Source organism: Gracilinanus agilis, chromosome 1 (assembly GCF_016433145.1).
Source record: "Gracilinanus agilis isolate LMUSP501 chromosome 1, AgileGrace, whole genome shotgun sequence".
NCBI classification, from domain to species: domain Eukaryota; kingdom Metazoa; phylum Chordata; class Mammalia; order Didelphimorphia; family Didelphidae; genus Gracilinanus; species Gracilinanus agilis.
In genome coordinates this window covers 783,476,996-783,493,572 of record NC_058130.1, presented here as the reverse complement: position 1 = coordinate 783,493,572, position 16,577 = coordinate 783,476,996, and the positions used below count along the sequence as shown (strand labels likewise).

Genomic DNA, 16,577 nt, shown 5'->3' with positions numbered 1-16,577 from the left:
AGGCTCCGGCTCTGCAGGGAGGGCCCGGCATGCTTCAGTCGTGTGTGTGAAGGGCTGGCCTTGAGATCAGGGAAGGAACAAGACCCTGTACCCACCGTGGGCCGGGCCCAGCTGGGCTCCATTTCATTACATTTGAGCCCAGGCCGCTCTGCCAGGGCGTTTGAGCCAGTTCCCAAACCCAAGGAGCATGCAGGATCAGGGAAGAGGCCTGCGGGACAGACTGCTCAGGGCCGACTACGTCCTAGGTCCGTGTTGGCTCACGTGCCCCAGCACACTGGAGGGGGCAATGTTCACGTGCCCCAGCCCTCCGCCCAGCAGCCCAATGTGGGCACTTCCTCCCTCCACTCTCTGGGGCAATGCGGGAGCTCACAGGCAGCTTGAAGGTACAGTGTGGCACATGGTCTCTGAAAGGGTCACCCACACTGTCCTAGACCCTCCTGGGACACACGGGATTTAATACTGTCATCCCTAACACTGATGATGATGCCCGCCCTGCCCCCTGGCACAGAATTTGACAGGAGGGGGCTGGGCTCGGCTCGGGGCCAGAGACATGGGGCTTCAAAGCACTTCAAGCTCATTCTCTCATCTGATAATCCCCACAACCCTGGGAAATGGGTCCCACCTCTCAGCCCCATTTTTCAGATGGACAAGCAGAGGCCAAGAGCAGAGGAGCAAGTTGGTCTGCTCTGAAGTGGACGCCAACTTGGCTGGTCAACTCCAACTGATGACAGAGGCTTGCATTCCTGCCCAACTTTCCACTTTACAAGAGGCTTTGTTCTGTGACCAGCCCTAGGGAGGAGGCAAGAGAACTGGCCAGCTGCTGGCCCAGGGGCCTCTGCCAACCTCAGCAGCCTCATCCATAAAACAGGAGGCCATGGCATAGCCTGGGGTACAGAGAGTCCACATTGCTAGCCCAGGATGCTCTGGGAGCAAGAGCTGCCTCTGGGCACCGGCCTGGGACGAGTACTCAGAGGGGGGTAGGAGCTGCCCTGGGAGCACGGCTGGATGAGAAAGCAAAGAAGCCGAGGCCGGAATGAGGCCTGGAGAGGCAGGAGACACTAGAGCCACAGACCCATCAATGGCCACAGCACTCCAGGAAAGGCCCAGGCTTCCAGGGGCCCACAGCCAGCAAGGGACCGAGACGGGGCTCAGGCTTCCGAGGGCTCATGGCTGGCGAGGGACAGAACTAGACCTCGGGCCTCTGCCTCCCGTCCTGATTGGTCTGTGCCCAAGACCCTCAGGATGGACGAAGGCGGGCAGGCAGGCTCCATTAGAATGGAGATGGGCTGAACAGGTCAAGAGGCCGTGCCCCCTCCCTCAGGGGTCCCCTTGGTCCTCTGTACCATGTGCCCAGCTACTGTGGGCCAGCCCAGGTGAGGGCAGATTGTACAGTCTTAGGAGATTTGGCTGCCACTCTATGATCTATCAGCCCTGAAGCACCTCCCTGCCCACACGGGGCTGGGCACAGGGGGAAGCAGAGACCACAGGCAAGGACAGTCTCTGACCCGGGGTGGGGGGCACATCTAATGTCACATACAAAACCTGGGGTTGGGGGCAGGGATCAGTAGGAGCTGAGCAGTAGGAGCAGAAGGCCAAGGTGCCGATAAGCAGAGAGATGAGGCCGATGCAGGAGGGGCAGTAACGTGGGATTGCGGGGGGCCAGGAATGAAGGCTGGGACAGACAAGGACAGAAGGGCCCTGAAAAGAGCTCGCTGGAGGAAGCACTCTGCTCATTGGAGGCTGAGGGGCCTCACGGCAGGGCATTACCTGTAGCCATGATCTTTGGGGTCTTTGGTGGCTGAATACACCACGGAGCTGGCCTTGACGCTGATCTGCTGGAAAAGGTTCCAGACCTCTTGGTAAATGTATTGCTGAAAGAGAAATTGCCCAGAAGTCATTAGAGCCTTCCCAAAGTTTCCTAAGCTACCCCCGGGCAAACCCTGCCCTTCTAGGCGGGTCCTGAGGCCTAACCAGGGCATGGAAGGGGCTCAGGGCTCCCAGAGGCTGTGCCAGGGACCTATCTCATCTGGGCCTGGCATCTGTTGACAAACATCTGCCCAGCAACAGAGGTTCAGGCCCCCAGGACTGTGGCCTGAGCAGCTCCAGGCTGCAATCTGTACCAGCAGAGGGTGGGTGTCCTCCCTGAAGGACTCTGAGCAAAGGAGAGATGGCCAATTTCTTGGGATGCTCTAGGAAAGGTTTTCTGGCTGAGCAGTAGAGGCTGAACACCTAAAGAGCCACAGAAAAGGCCTGAGAAGAGAAGCCCCCAAAGGAGAAGGGCGGGGGCCCCTTCTGGCTCTGAAGGATGGCAGGAAAAGGCAGGCTTCCATTGCAATTCTATGGCAAAAAGGATTCTGGTTCAGATCCTTCCGGTTCTATCCTTAGGGTCCACTTAAAGCTAATTCTCCTCTCAAAGTGAAAGGTGCGTTGGCCTAGCCTGGGGACGTCCACGTGCTGGGCCAGCAACCAGTCCTTCCAGAATACAGGCCCAATATTAGCCTTGAACTAGGCCATGGGGATCAGTAGGGGCCCCTTCTCTCAGACTGATGAGGGCCCAAAAGCTCAGAGGAGGAGGGGCAGAGCAAGAAGCCAGACCCATGATCCAATCATGGGCCCTTAGTCCTTCTTCAGCACCACGGGGCCTTTCTTAACCAAAGATGGGCTTGTGAGGGCCAGGCAATGGGGTTAAATGACTTGCCCAGGGTAACACAGCTAGGAAGCATCTGAGGCCAGATGTGAAGCCAGGCCTGGTGCTCTGTCCACTGAGCCTCCTCACTGCCCTTAAAGAAAGGCTTTGCCACCAGCTGGGGGATTCAGGGATCCCAGGACAGCAGGTTTAGGGTGGTGCCTCACATTGCCAGTGATCACCAGGCAGCCCAGCTGGTCGATGATGAGCACGTCGAGGGGAGACGGAGGCTGGCAGAACTTCTGCTGCAGGATCTGCAGGATGGGCTCCATGACTTTGGGGGTGTCCCTCAGGGCCACAGCGATGTGCCCCAGGGCCCGGATCGTGTGGTCAGGAATCAGGTGAGCATCCCTGTGGGCAAGGAACACAAGGGCCAGACCTCAGGAACGGGCAGAGGCTCCAGACATTCAGCACTCCTTAAGGGCCTGTGCCAGGCCCTGCCCTCAGGGGACTGACTGACATGGTGCCTGGGCAGAGCCAGCCAGGCCTACCAGAGTCAAACTCTCTGGCCTGGACATAGAGACCTTCTCCCTTTCTAAAAGGTCAGTAGAGGCACCTGCGCATGATTAGTGAGGTTGCCTCTGAGATGAGCAAATCCTGCCACCATCGGCATTAGCATCATACTGATAAAGCATGCCAAGGAGCTGGTCTCACAATGCTCAACCCGAAGAGTGAGGAGCGGCCCATTTTACAGATGAGGGGCCTGAGGTCCCGAGAAGCCCAGGGGGCCCAGCCTGGCCTGGCCTCCTCACTAGTCTGTCTCTAGGCGCACATCAAACCCCAACCCCAACCCACCCAGCCCCCTGCCCTCCACACAGCACAAGTCAGAATCCAGAGGCCTTACTTGTCGCTCTCCTGAGAAATATAGAGCCTGTTGGAGAGGCTGGCCAGGAAGGCCTCCACGATCACAGGATCCACTGTCAGCCCAGCTTTCAGACACCTGAAGAGCCATAGAAAAGCCCTGAGATGAGAAGGCCCCCAAGGAGGAGCCCAGGAGGCAGGAGCACCATCACTGCCGGTGGCCTTCTTCTCCTCCTGCCCAGCTCAGGGCCAGGGACATGTCTAAGAGGCTCCCGCGAGCCCCAGGGCTCCTGAGTGTGTGTCTGTCTTCCTGGATCAGACCACGCACAGCCCAGCTCGTCCGGGGCCCCACTGTCTGTCTCTCTGTCCGTGAGGACAGGACGACCCTGTTTCTCTTCCCTTTCTGGCTTGCCCGTGAGGGAAGAGGAAGCGGCGCCTCGGTCCCCCCAGAGCTCACCTGCAGACGTTGTCGATGGCGATGTCCCGCAGCTGCTCATACATGGACGGCTGGGACTTCTTCCCCGCCACCACGTTCAGCGTGTGCTCGGAATGCTCGTTGGTGACGCTGATCTTGATGTCATTGCCGTTCACTAGAGGCAAATGGGCACGGAGGCTCGTCTTGGCACTGCTCTGCTCCTCTGTCCAAATCCCAACCCTAAGTCTCCCCCATGGGCTCAGCTTGGTTCTCTCACAAGGCTACCCCGAGGTTTCTCTCGGGCAAAAAGAAGAGGAAAGGGGGCAGCTAGGGGGCTCGGAGACGGGAGCTCCCGGCTTCCAATGTGGCAGCCCTGGACAAGTCACTTAACCCCCGTCTGGCCCTTAGCACTCATCCGCTTTGGAACCAATACTCAGTATGGAGTCTAAGCTAGAAGGGAAGGGCTAAAAGAAGGAAAAGTCACTTGAGTTCTCCTCTGAGGGGTCGGGAGCCGGGCAGCAACACCCTCAGACCAGGAGGAATCCGGAGAAGCAGGAGAAGGCGGGAATGTGAGGAAGCAAAGGAAGGGCCCTGGCCAAGCCTAGGAGGAGAACAGTGACAGGCGACCCCAGGGACCCCTGCCTGCCGGGGGGGGGCCCCCCACATACGAGGTCAGACATTAGGATTGGGGGGTTTTCTGGAACTTTTCCCCCTTCTCTCTGTTCATCTCTAGCCTAAGGAACAGCCTGGGGAGCTCGGCTATGGGAAGGCCGTGTCCTCGCTTCCCAGCGGTGGGGGAAAAGCAGGGATTCCTGAACACTATCTCTCGGCCACATGCTTACGAAGTGCCCATGATGACAAGATGGTGCCCGGGGCAGGCAAGCAGACCTAAGTGCCAGGGGGCTCAGGCTGCTGGGGGTGGGCGCCCCGAGAGCGCACCACTCATCTGGACATGACTCCCTCAAAGCCTCCCGAGGACCTGGTGAGCTTGGGCTGGGCTATGGGCAGCCCCCAGGGCAGTGCCTCCTCCTCAGCTGTTGGGAGGGAGAGGACTGCGGTTATCACTGAGGGACCAGGGAAGAAGGAAGGGATTCGGGAGATGGCCTCAGGCATGGCATCACCCTGAAAAGCTGACATCTTTTTCCTGGTTTACAGGAGATTCCCACAGGCAGCTGCATCTGACAGAGGAGTAAACTGAGGCTCAGAACAGGGAAGTCTCAAAGCCCAGGCCTGAGGACAGAAAAACAGTGACTTCCACCTCCAAAACCGGGGCTCTACGGGAGGAATGGCATGAAGCGACAAGCATTTATTGAGACTCACTGTGTGCCAGGAACACTACCAATAGGAACTCACTGGATCCCCCCAACAATCCTGTGAGGTTCATGATCCTCATTTTTCGGCTGGGTAAACCGAGGCAGAGAACCATGTGGTAACTAGCCCAGGGCCCCCAGTGTGTGTGTGTGGGCCACGCTACCTGCATGGTACTGGTTGTGGTATTTGTAGAGCTTGATCAGCACCGGGGACGGGATGACAAGGAAGTCCCGCAAAGATGGCATCACCGAGTGAACCACCACTGGGAATCGTTCGCACAGGCGCCCTAAGCCCTAAAAGGAAAAAAGGAGCCACAGTCAGATCAGGACAGTAGGGGAGCAGGAGGAGGCAGGAGATGAAGGTGTAGGCCACCATGGCATCCAGGGCATCAGCTGGCACTCCCTGCCTCAAGCCTTCTTCACAGCCTTCCCAGGGACAGGGAGCTCACCACCTCAGAAGCAGCCCACTTTTCTGCTGACTAGCTCTGGCTACTCGCACGCAGTCCATTAGTCCTAAGTGGACAGCGCGACTCCTGGTGGGCAGTGGCAGGACCACATCATCTCGTGAGGCCACCTTGAGAGGCAGCTGACTGGGCAGTGTCAGCAGGGCAGTGAGCTCATGAGGAACCACCAGTATATCCTAACAGGAATGTCAGGAACCCAGGCCTAGGGGGCAGGAGCCTGGACTGCTTCTGGGTAGGCCAAAGAGAGGCCAGGAGCATGGGCATGCTGGCCAGTGCTGCCTGGGTCAGTGGGTCAGTCACCAAGAAGGATTAAGCACCACTAGGAGCTGGGCTAAGTGGCCAAGGTGGGAGTGCAGGGGAAAGGCCTTGGCCAGAAGGTGGGCCTGGAGCCTAGTCCCAAAAAGCAGCCCGAGGAGAGCCGAGGCAGAGAGGCCCCCTGCAGCATCCCCTGGGCACTTGGGGCCCCCTGAGGAAAGCAAAGGCTTCAGCCCAAAAGGCTGTGGGCACAGCTCTAAGGGAAAGTAAAGGTCCTGGACTAGGCGGGGACCAACAGCCCCAAATCCTACCAGTGAACTGGGAGGAAGGGGACAGGCTGGCCTCCGTACACAGCCCCCAGCTCAAAGGCAAGGCCAGGGTGCTCCTGGGTGCCTGGTGTGGCTAGAGGCTTCTGGACAGACACAAGGGGACCCACCTGCAAGCAGCAGATGATCAGGGGGAGGTGGGCGATGATAACTTTGCTGGACGTCTTGGACTGCAGCTTTTCGGACAGCTTGAGGCAGAGGTTTTCTGCTCCTGGGAGTCCAAAAACACAAAGGAGAAATCAGGGACTCCCTGAGGGCCCCGTTTACATGACGAGCCATGAGCTCCGTCCGTCTGTAGGCAGGCACCTTGAGACTGCAGGGACAGAGCCTTCTGCCTCCATGATCCAGACTGTGGCCCATCCAGGCACCAGCTGAGGGTGAAAGCCCAGGCTGGGATGCCAGTGGGAAGGACTTGGAGCAGGTGACTACATGATTCTCCTTCTCCGGGGGGACATGGGGCAACGGTTCAGTTACGGGGGGGCAGGGGGGAGGGCCCTGTGGCCAGCAAGGCCAACCCCTACATCAGGGGAACTGTCCCTGGAATGTACATAGAGGCCACACAGCCTGGCACACAGCAGGCACTCCATAAATGCTCACTCCCCTCCCTTCCAGACTCCAACCAAGGATGCATGATGATCACCAAGGGTAGGGCAGAGGGTGGCATTGTTCCCCCTCTCCCCATTCCCCCTGGCAGGCCAGAGTCCCCACAGATACTGGACCTAACCCTCCTGTAAACACCCAACAAAGCCTTGGCACTCCCCTGACCCTGTTCAAGACGAGTCGGCAGCACCAGGGGGCAGCTGAGAAAGCCAGGGTAATGGCGGCACATCTGGGCTTGGAGCCAGGAAGCCCCATGTTCAAAGCTGGCCGTAGATACTCAGGGGCTGTGGGCCCTGGGCAAGTGGCACCTCCTGTCTGCCTCAGTTTCCTTGTGTGTAAAATGAGGGTGAGAGGAGCCCTCCCTCCCAGGGGTGTTGGGAGGCTGTGATGCTAGCTCTGCCCACCCCCAGGCTATCACTGTTATCCGAGGCGGCAGGGCCCCAGCCGGACCACACCAGGGGCAGTCAGGGAAGTCTGGGCAGACCCGAGCACAGGCTTCATCAAAGTAAAGGCTGTCCTGGAGGAGAGGGAGGCCTTGTCCTTCGGGGCCTCCGGCACATCAAGGCAGCAGGGCCAGCTTCTGGGGGACACCAGGGAAAACGCACTCACGATCGGAGCTGAGTCAGAGGGGGATGGGAAGATGCCTGAGGAGGGGTGAGCTGAGCAGGTGTGATGAGCAGACTCTCCAGCTTCATGGCCCAGGTGGCTGGGCGATGCCCAGGAGGAATCGGGCCCCCACGGGGTGGGAAAAAAGATGGAAGCTAAATGGGGTGAAATGAGGCCTGGCCAGCCTGGGCTCAAAGGGGAGCCGTAAGAGGGCACCATCTTCTCCCCTCCTGGGCCACCCACTTGGCCTCGGGGTTAGGTGGGCCAATTCTTTTTATTTTCTGGTTTAATTGTCACCTCTCTGAGTGGGGAGGCCACTTTGTGAGATAAAGGAGAAAATCTCCTGGATTCCAGGCAGGACCCACCCTACAACTAAATGGGGTGGAAAGGAGAGAGTGAGCCCTGATTAAGCGCCTACAATGTGCTAGGCACTGTGATCCAATTAATCCTCAACAACCCCAAGCAGCGGCTGCCCTGGTCAGTTTACAAGCAGTGGTGACGGGCTGAACATCGGTGCCCCGGCCCAGGGTGGAGGGCTGCCTGTCTTCCCCACAAGCCACTCTGTTGTTTTACTTGAACCCTTCTCCCTTCCATCTTAGAATCAATACGGGGGGAGGGGAGGGTCCAAGGCAGAGCAGCAAGAGCAAGGCAATAGGGGTCACCCAGAGAGGAAGCGTCTGAGGCCGGATTGGAACCCAGGACCTCCCATCTCTAGGCCTGGCTCTATCCACCGAGCCACCCAGCTGCCCCTTTCTCTGTTGTTTTTTGTAAAAGGTTTACTGAAGCCTTAGCTCAGGGCAAAGCTAATATCTGGGGGCTCCAGATTCCTAGAAAATTGGTATTTGGGGAAATGACAAGATCAGAGCCTGACTGCTGTGTGAAGCAGCTGTCCACGCTCTGCGCCAATATAAACAGGTCTGTCCCCTCATGCCAGAGCCTCACGCCAGCTGGGGTTTGAATGGCAGCATCGTCTACCCTAAGAATGGCTGAGAACAGGCCGCTCGTGTAGACGGAGGAGGGAGGGTACGTTGCTGATGAGGCCCAGACCAAGCGCACAGTAAGTTCTTGGGCCTCTTCTCAATACCAGGGCGAGAGGGAAGCTCAGGTTGGGGGACTTCTCCATGGGGATCGCTTGACACCAGCTCCCTAAGACAGCAATAGCTTGGGTGTGAGCCCCTCAAAGGCCGCCAGCCTTCTCAGCCTGATGGAACTAAAGGTGGAGAGGCGGCAGGCCCCTTCACCCAAGACTGTCTGCTCTCCGTGCCCACTGGGGGTCTTCCATCTCACCACTGTGTCTCCCTTCCCTCTTGGCCTGGCTGCCCTCCACCTCAGCCCCCGTAGAGGCCACCTAGACTAGCTAGCCAGGAAGCTCAGTGGCCCTACAGTGGACAGAGCACTAAGGACTGACTTCTGACACTTCTAGAAGGGTGAGCCTGGCCATATCCCTTCACCGCCTCCATTTCCCCATCTGTAAAATGGGATGACAACAGCCCCTCCTTCCCGCTCAGCAAAATGCTGGGCACATGCTTATTCTCTGCCCTCAGAATCTGTCTAGAAGCCCACCCACCACTGCTGGGGGAGGGGGAGGTCACTGGGCCCATTTCTGGTTCCTGCTCCACCTTGGGGCTCCTCAGACTGTGGGGAAGCTTTCTTTCTCTCCAGGCTAACTGGCCCTATAGCTCATCCCTGGCCACTCTGGAGAGTCCAGCAGAGCCAGGCCGGTCCGGCTCTCATTCCCGGCCGCTCTCTCCTCCATCCTGACACTCCCCTGGAAAGCAGTTTTTCTGGGCCAAGTAAGCTCCATCTTTTTATCTGTTCATTCATTCGTTTGTGGGACATCCAGGGCCTCCCATCTACAGCCTGGAGGAGATACCCGCAGCCCAAAACTACAAAATGGGCTTTAGTGATGACACAGGCTATAGCTTTATGCACGCTGTCCCTGACTAAAGAGGAGAGAGCTTCCCCTCACAGAGCTGGGCCCAAGGGCTCTGCGGGCCAGACACTGAGGCCCACACCTCTGCCCTGACCACTGCACTGATCTGTCAATTGAACCCCTAATCCAGAAGAGAAGCCCAAAGTGCCAGGGGCCAGATGGGGGAGAAAACACCTCCATCTCGAGGGAGGGCATCCCATGCATAAGCCAAGCAGGAGAGCAGGCCAGGTGTGTGGCAGTAGTGGGCAGCCCAAGGTGGTTGCCATGTTGGAAAAGTAAAGAGGAATGTTGGCAGAATGGGGAGGAGTCCAGGCTGGGCTAGAACACAGGGTCAATTCCAGCAATGGAATGACTCGGGGCCAAGAAGGTGGGCTGGGCCTGACTCAGAAGGCCCTGAAACAAGGAAAGGTGCAGGGGGCTCCCCCTGCTCAGATCCCGGCCCCCCACAAGCCCTCGGGGTCTGTTACCTTGCTCATCCTTGATGGCCCACACCATGAGGTCCACACAGGCTGCATTGGCCTGGCAGCGAAGCTTCAGGGGGCTCAGCTCGTTGGAGAAACGGTCGACATCATGGAGAATCTTCTGTAGCTCGGACTGGCTCCTGTTAAATTGTTCTAGCACAAAGTCATGCATCTCCTTCACGAAGGCCATCGGGAGGTCTGGCAGGAACAAAGGCAGAGACAGCCTGCGTCGGGGAGTGGGGGCGGCAGAGGCAATCCCCAGGTCTGACCAGAAAGACCTTCTGAACCCAGAAAAGGCCCAAGAGGAGCCCCTGTCCACTTCTTTTTATCCTTCTTTTTTAAGCCCTCACCTTCCATCTTGGAGTCAATACTGTGTATGGGTTCCAAAGCAGAAGAGTGGTAAGGGGAGGCAATGGGGGTCAAGTGACTTGCCCAGGGTCATACATCTGGGAAGTGTCTGAGGCCAGATTTGAACCCAGGACCTCCCATCTCTAGGCCTGGCTCTCCATCCACTGAGCCACTCAGCTGCCCCAGCTCACCTCCCAGTCCATTTCTACAGTACTTTCCTCCAAGTGGCCCTGAGAGAACAGGGCTGCAGGGCCTACTATTCCCACTTTCTGGATGTGAAAGCAGAGGCTCAAGGACAACCTCTGAAGCAGCCAATAAGCACTGGCACTGAGAATCTGAAGCCCGGGGCATTTTCCCTTTCTCCCCGAGGTCTCAGAGACTGGACATCCTGATCACAGGAGAGAAGGCAGGAAGCTGCCTGGGGAGGGAGGAGCAAACCCAGTCAAGGGACCAGCACAGGAGGGAGGTGCACAGAAGTCACGCCTTCTTTAATAAACCAAAACGGGGTGGCAAGGTGGTTTGGTGGATCTGCCTTAGAACCAATACACGGTACTGATTCTGAAATGGAAGGGAAGGAAAAGAACGCTACCCACATTCAGAGGAAGAACTGCAGGAGTGGAAACAGAAGAAAAACAACTGCTTGAACACATGGGCTGAGGCAGACATGATTGGGGATGTAGACTCGAAAGGACCACCCCAGTGCAATTATCAATAATATGGAAATAGGTCTTGATCAATGACATGAAGAAACCAGTGGAAATGTGCGTCAGCTTGGGTGGGATAAGAACTTGAATCGTGGAACCATGGAAAAAATTTAAAAACAAATTAAAAACAAAATTTAAAAAGAAATGGAGGGGAAAGCTGTAAACAAAAGTCAAACCAAACCAAATAAGGTCAAAATGGCAAAACCTTAATTCCCTGAAATCATGTGGCCTGAGAGCTAATTTTGCTGAGAGGATGAAGGCCCCAGGAGGCAGAGGCCCTGCAGTTACATGCCTGGGTTAGGGAACTCTCTGGTCCCCTTCTGGAGATAAGAGCCAGGGAGCTCAGAAATCCAGGGCTGGCAACTGAGGGCACTGCAGATTCCCAGTCCTCTAAGCTGGTCTCAAGTGTGGAGACCGCAGACTCTCCAAAAAGACAGCACAGAAAAGAGAGGGAGGATCCCAGGGGTCCTGAGGGCCAGATGTCACCCCAGGCAGACTCCTTCCAGATCTCTGCTAAGGCACAGGGACTAACCCACTCCCCCAGGAATGCCCACTCCTCCCTCCCATCTCTGTCTGCTGAAATGTCAGCCATCTGGCCAGCCGGCTATGGCTCTGAAGTCTTCAGGACACCCAGCAGGGGCTGCTCTTGCTCACAGACAGGCACCAGTTTGCAACTGGGCTGGCTTTCCCCAAGGCCTTCATTGCTGGCGAGCCTGGGCTCTGCAGTCTAGCCAGGCCAGAGAGCAGAAAGGATGTTGGGTGCTAGACTAACATGTCATGAGCAGCATCTCTGAGCCTGGCCTGGTCTTCCCGGGACCTCTAGCAGAGCACAGAGTCAAAGGTCACCCCCCACCACCACCATCAGAGGAAGCCTGGAAGGTCTATGCTCAGTAGTGACTATAAACAAAAGTACAGGGTGCTCTTAGCCACACTCCTGAAGAGACCATGCCAGGGTGAGACCCCCAGGGCAGGGCAAAGGGGGAAGCACAGTGGGGAGGGCAGGAACTAAGAGGGGAGAGGAAGCCAAAGGCCTGGGTTCCATGTCCAGCACATCCACACTCTCACAGCTCATTAGCCTCTGATTCTTTGACTGTCCCCTCTGGCTCTGAGGAAAAGCAGATGAGCCTCCTGGCACCTAAGAAGTCATCCTAGGAAGGTTATGGGCTGGCAAGGGCAGAACCAGTAGACAGGCACCACGGAGAAGAGATGGTGAGATAGGCACTGCCTCCCTCCCCCCACGTGGGAAGTCACTCCTCTCCCTGGGGGTCACTGAGCAAAAGCTCAAAGAAGCCGGCCCAGTCGGGTTGGAGGAAATAAACTGGGCCTCCCGACCACTGAGGCCGGAGCCCACACTGTCTCCACGTGTTTGAGGGCACCCTTCTGGCCCAGAGCCGAGGATCTTACAGCAGCTGGTTATCAATTATGCCAGTCCTGAGAAGCAGCCCGTCGCCCTTCCCCCTCCCCCTCCCCCAGGCCCAACTAGCTGAGAAGGCCAAGAGTCACCCACCTTTTATGTGGTACAGGGTGTCTCTGAGCATCTTGAAGACGGTGACGTAGAGAGGATCGCTAAAGGTGGAATAGTACACATCGATGTTGGGGTTGGCCTGCAAGAAGACACAGACATTAGGAAGGGAAGGGAGCAGGCCCTCCTCTCCTCCAGGGCTCTTCAGGCTCCTCCTGCTCTGGCCTCCCCAGCACCACACACCTGAGCCAATGGAGGAGACTCACTGCCCAGGCCCTTTTCTTCCATCTCTGTGCCTTCCCCCATAATGCCATTCAAGCACCCCGGTCTGCCTTTCCTTTTCCTCTCCCCGATCTCGCTAGGCCCTCTATACTCTGATCCTCAGACCCTCAGACATCCTGCTCCATCATCTCGGTGGAGGAGAGCATCAGGCTCCATCTGAGCCCTGTCCCTGACACACGAGCCACTGGCTGGGTCAGGCCTCAACCTAAGCCCAGTTTCCTCGCCTCTGGAACCAAGGCCCATTGAGGCCACTGCTCAACAAGCACTGCCCCAGGCCCTCTCCCACCACAGGCCAGGCACAGAGAGACCAAGGCCTGACCACGAGAAGCTTATGTTACATGAGAAACAAGAAAGGGCAGCTATTACTATGGTGAAGAGACCCCCTCGCTCTTGGGGGCCCATCCGGATTGGTCCAGCAGCTGCAGAAGAATCATCCAAGGAACACTCCTCTCTGCACCCATCCCAGATCAGGCCCTGTGAGCCTGCATTTCTGCACAAGATCTTGCCCGTCTCCCCCCATCACCCACCTTCCTACCACCTTCGAATGCCTCCCCCTGTCCTCAGACTTTGTGCTGACTCAAGTGGAGACCCCCACAGAACATCACGAGCCCCTGCTTTCATGGGATCCCGGAACCTGGCCCGGTGTGAGTACTTCCCTGGTTCTCACGGGAATCACTTAACTGGTTCTGTCTAATGGGTGACCCTGCTGACATCACTCATTAGCTAAGACGAAAGGAGGAAACAAGTCATGCTAAATGCTCATTAAGAGAAACAAAAGACCCCTCCAGCCAGTATCCTTCTCTCATAGGGGAGCTAATGAGACAACAGCCTCAAAGACTGGAAAAAGCCATCCCTTCTGACCCTACTGTCAGCCAGAGGTCAGTTCTTTCTCATTGTTAGAATACCCCTCATTTAGTGTGTGATCTTGGACAAGTCACTGTATCCCTGAGTGGATCCCATGTTCTCAAGCTGCAAAAAGAACAGGTCTAGATGGACTTTCAGGATCTACAGAATGCTCTTTCTTTTCTTTTCTTTTTTTTTTTTAAACCCTTCCCTTCCATCTTAGAATCAGTTCCATAATTGGTTCCCAGGCGAAGAGCAATAAGGGCCAGGCAATGGAGGTTAAGTGACTGGTCCAGGGTCATAGAGCTAGGAAGTGTCTGAGGCCAGATTGGAACCCAGGATCTCCTGTCTCTAGACCTGACTCTCTATCCACTGAGCCAGAAATCTAATATTCTCAGGCCCCTCTTGGCCCTGACATTCCCTGTCCTAAGGTTCCTCCTGGAGCTGACCTTACGTGAGTTCTAACCCAACTGGTGTCCCAATAACCCGCTCCATGCATAACCTACCTCTGTGACACTAGCCACGATCACATCCAAGGATTTGAGAAAAGGCTCCTCTACGATCTTCTTCACCTACCGAAGAAATAAACCAAAGAAATGGTCAAAAGAAACCAAGGGCACAGGAATCCCAGGAGGCCAATGTGTAGATGGCATCAGTCCGCTAGAAATAGCCTCTGGGAGTATCATGGAGCAGAGCTCAGTCTGATTCCAGGATCACCAAAGGGGAAAAGAAAAGAAAAAGAAAACAAAACAAAACAAAATTTAGAAACCCAGGAGAACTCAGCCCAGCATTCCACTTCCTGGCCCTGAAGGGATTTCCAGTGGCGACTGGCCCCTGGAGATGTGAGAGGAGCTAGGAAAGAAGCCTCCTGGAAAGAAGCCCACCTGCTGTCACAGTTCTCCACATCCCAGGGGAAGAGCCCTTGATGCTGGGCACTCATTGTGGGGCACACATTCCCCGCCCCAGGACCCCCACTCCTGTTTCTTCTTCAAGAGCTCTCTGGCCATGGGGGCTTGAGGACAAATGTTCTTGCTTGGTTTTCTACAAGTCTTTACTTCCCTGGTTCTCCCTCCTGGTCACAAGAGCACTGCCACAGGGTCCAAGCTCTATGAATGATGGCCAACAAATGGACTTACATGCTGAAAACTAAGGCAAACACTCACACCCCCCCCCCTCTCTCTCTTCCTCCCCCTCCCCTTTGGGTCAAAATGAGGACCCCATGAAAAAGGAGATTGGAGTCCAGGCCAGCTCAGGAGGAGTCCCTGGCAGTGGTCAGCAAGTCTGAGTTTCAAAGACTCCCACCTTCCTCCCTTATTTTCTGTTGCCCGGAGAGCAAGAAATCAAATGTCAAGATTAGACTCATTCTCCCAAACATGCTAGGTTATTTCTGCTTGTGCAGAATGCCTGCATCCTTCCCAAAATCCAGGACCTCCTCAGTAGGGGAATGCTCACCTCCTACGAAACCTGCAGCCCCTCTGGGCCACAGGAAAAGGCAATTCATCACTGTGTCCCTTAACAAAATCTTGCTTTTTAAATCATTTTTTAAAAAGGCCACAAGCATTGATTAGGCATTTCCTATGTGCCAGGCACCAAGGATACAAAGACGAGCAGAAAGAAAGTTCCTACCCTGAAGGAGCTTCCATTCTAAGGGGAGGAGATGACCCCCACGAGGGAGATGAAAGAGGGCAAGGGCAAGAGGTTTTGTAGTTTAGAAAATCAGGAGAAGAGTTGGGGTGGGAAGGCAAAGAGAGGCCCAATGGGAGAAGGGGACCAGGCAGGCAAAGGGAACTCAAAGGGTAGAAAAGCCAAAAGACTGTTTCCTCAAAATATTAAGTAGCATTTATTTAAAACCATCAGCAAGTATCTGCAGTGGCGATAAGTTAGAAGCCTTCCCAGTAAGATCAGGAGCGAAGCAGGGATGCCCATTATCACCACTGTTACTTAATATTGACTAGAAACGCTAGCTTTAGCCATTAGAGAAGAAAAAGAAATTGAAGGAATTAAAGTAAGCAAAGAGGAAACTAAATTAATACTCTTTGCAGACTTAAGAGAATCCTAGAAAATATACTAAAAAACTAATGGAAAGAATCAACAATTTAGCAAAGTTGCAGAATACAAAATAAATGCACATAAATCATCAGCATTTCTATATATTTCCAACATATCCCAGCAGCAAGAGGTAGAAAGAGAAACACCATTTATTTATAGAATTTATCTGCCAAGACAAACATAGGAATTATATGAACACAACTACAAAACACTTTCCACACAAATAAAACTAGATCTAAACAGCTAGAAAAACATTAATTGCTCAAGAATGGGACAAGCTAATATAATAAAAATGGCAATCCTACCTAAGTTAATCTACTTATTCAGTGCCATATCCATCAAACTACCAAAAAACGATTTTACAGAACTAGAAAAAATAATAACAAAATTCATCTGGAAGAAGAAAAGATCAAGAATATCAAGGGAAATAATGAAAAAAAATGTGAAGGAAGGTGGTCTAGCAGTACTGGATCTTAAACTGTACTACAAAGCAGCGGACATCAAAACAATATGGTACTGGCGAAGAGACAGAAGGGGGGATCAATGGAATAGACTTGGGGTAAGTGACCTCAGCAAGACAGTGTCCCAGCTTTTGGGACAAAAATTTGCTCTTTGACAAAACTGCTGGGAAAATTGGAAAACAATAAGGGAGAGATTAGGTATAGATTCACATCTCACACCCTACACCATGATAATTTTAAAATGAATATATGACAAACATAAAAAGTGACATTATAAGTAAATTAGGTGAATGAATAGTATATAGTCAGAATAGAATAGTATAGCTGTCAGATCTGAGGGAAAGGGAAGAATTTGTGACTAGACAAGAGACAGAGAACATTACAAGGTATAAAAAGAATCATTTTGATTATATTAAATTAGAAAGGTTCTGTACAAACAAAACTAATGCAACCAAGATTAGATGAGAAGCAACAAATTGGGAAAAAATGTTATAACAAATTTCTCTGATAAAGGTCTAATTCCTAAAATATATAAAGAACTAAGTCAAATTTATAAGAATCCAAGCCATTC

At 54.4% G+C, this 16,577-nt stretch overlaps 1 protein-coding gene across 1 annotated transcript in view; it reads right to left on the bottom strand.

Annotated features, from left to right (window-relative positions):
• Nucleotides 1-16,577, bottom strand: part of PI4KA (phosphatidylinositol 4-kinase alpha) — a 114,954-nt gene that overhangs the window by 72,030 nt on the left and 26,347 nt on the right. The window contains exons 9-17 of the mRNA XM_044674684.1: nucleotides 14,003-14,068; nucleotides 12,417-12,513; nucleotides 9,864-10,055; nucleotides 6,368-6,468; nucleotides 5,377-5,506; nucleotides 3,945-4,077; nucleotides 3,531-3,626; nucleotides 2,854-3,037; nucleotides 1,768-1,871 (exon numbers count right to left, since the gene is read on the bottom strand). Coding sequence (XP_044530619.1) covers nucleotides 1,768-1,871; nucleotides 2,854-3,037; nucleotides 3,531-3,626; nucleotides 3,945-4,077; nucleotides 5,377-5,506; nucleotides 6,368-6,468; nucleotides 9,864-10,055; nucleotides 12,417-12,513; nucleotides 14,003-14,068 — 1,103 coding nt within the window. The remainder of the gene's footprint in view (nucleotides 1-1,767; nucleotides 1,872-2,853; nucleotides 3,038-3,530; nucleotides 3,627-3,944; nucleotides 4,078-5,376; nucleotides 5,507-6,367; nucleotides 6,469-9,863; nucleotides 10,056-12,416; nucleotides 12,514-14,002; nucleotides 14,069-16,577) is intronic.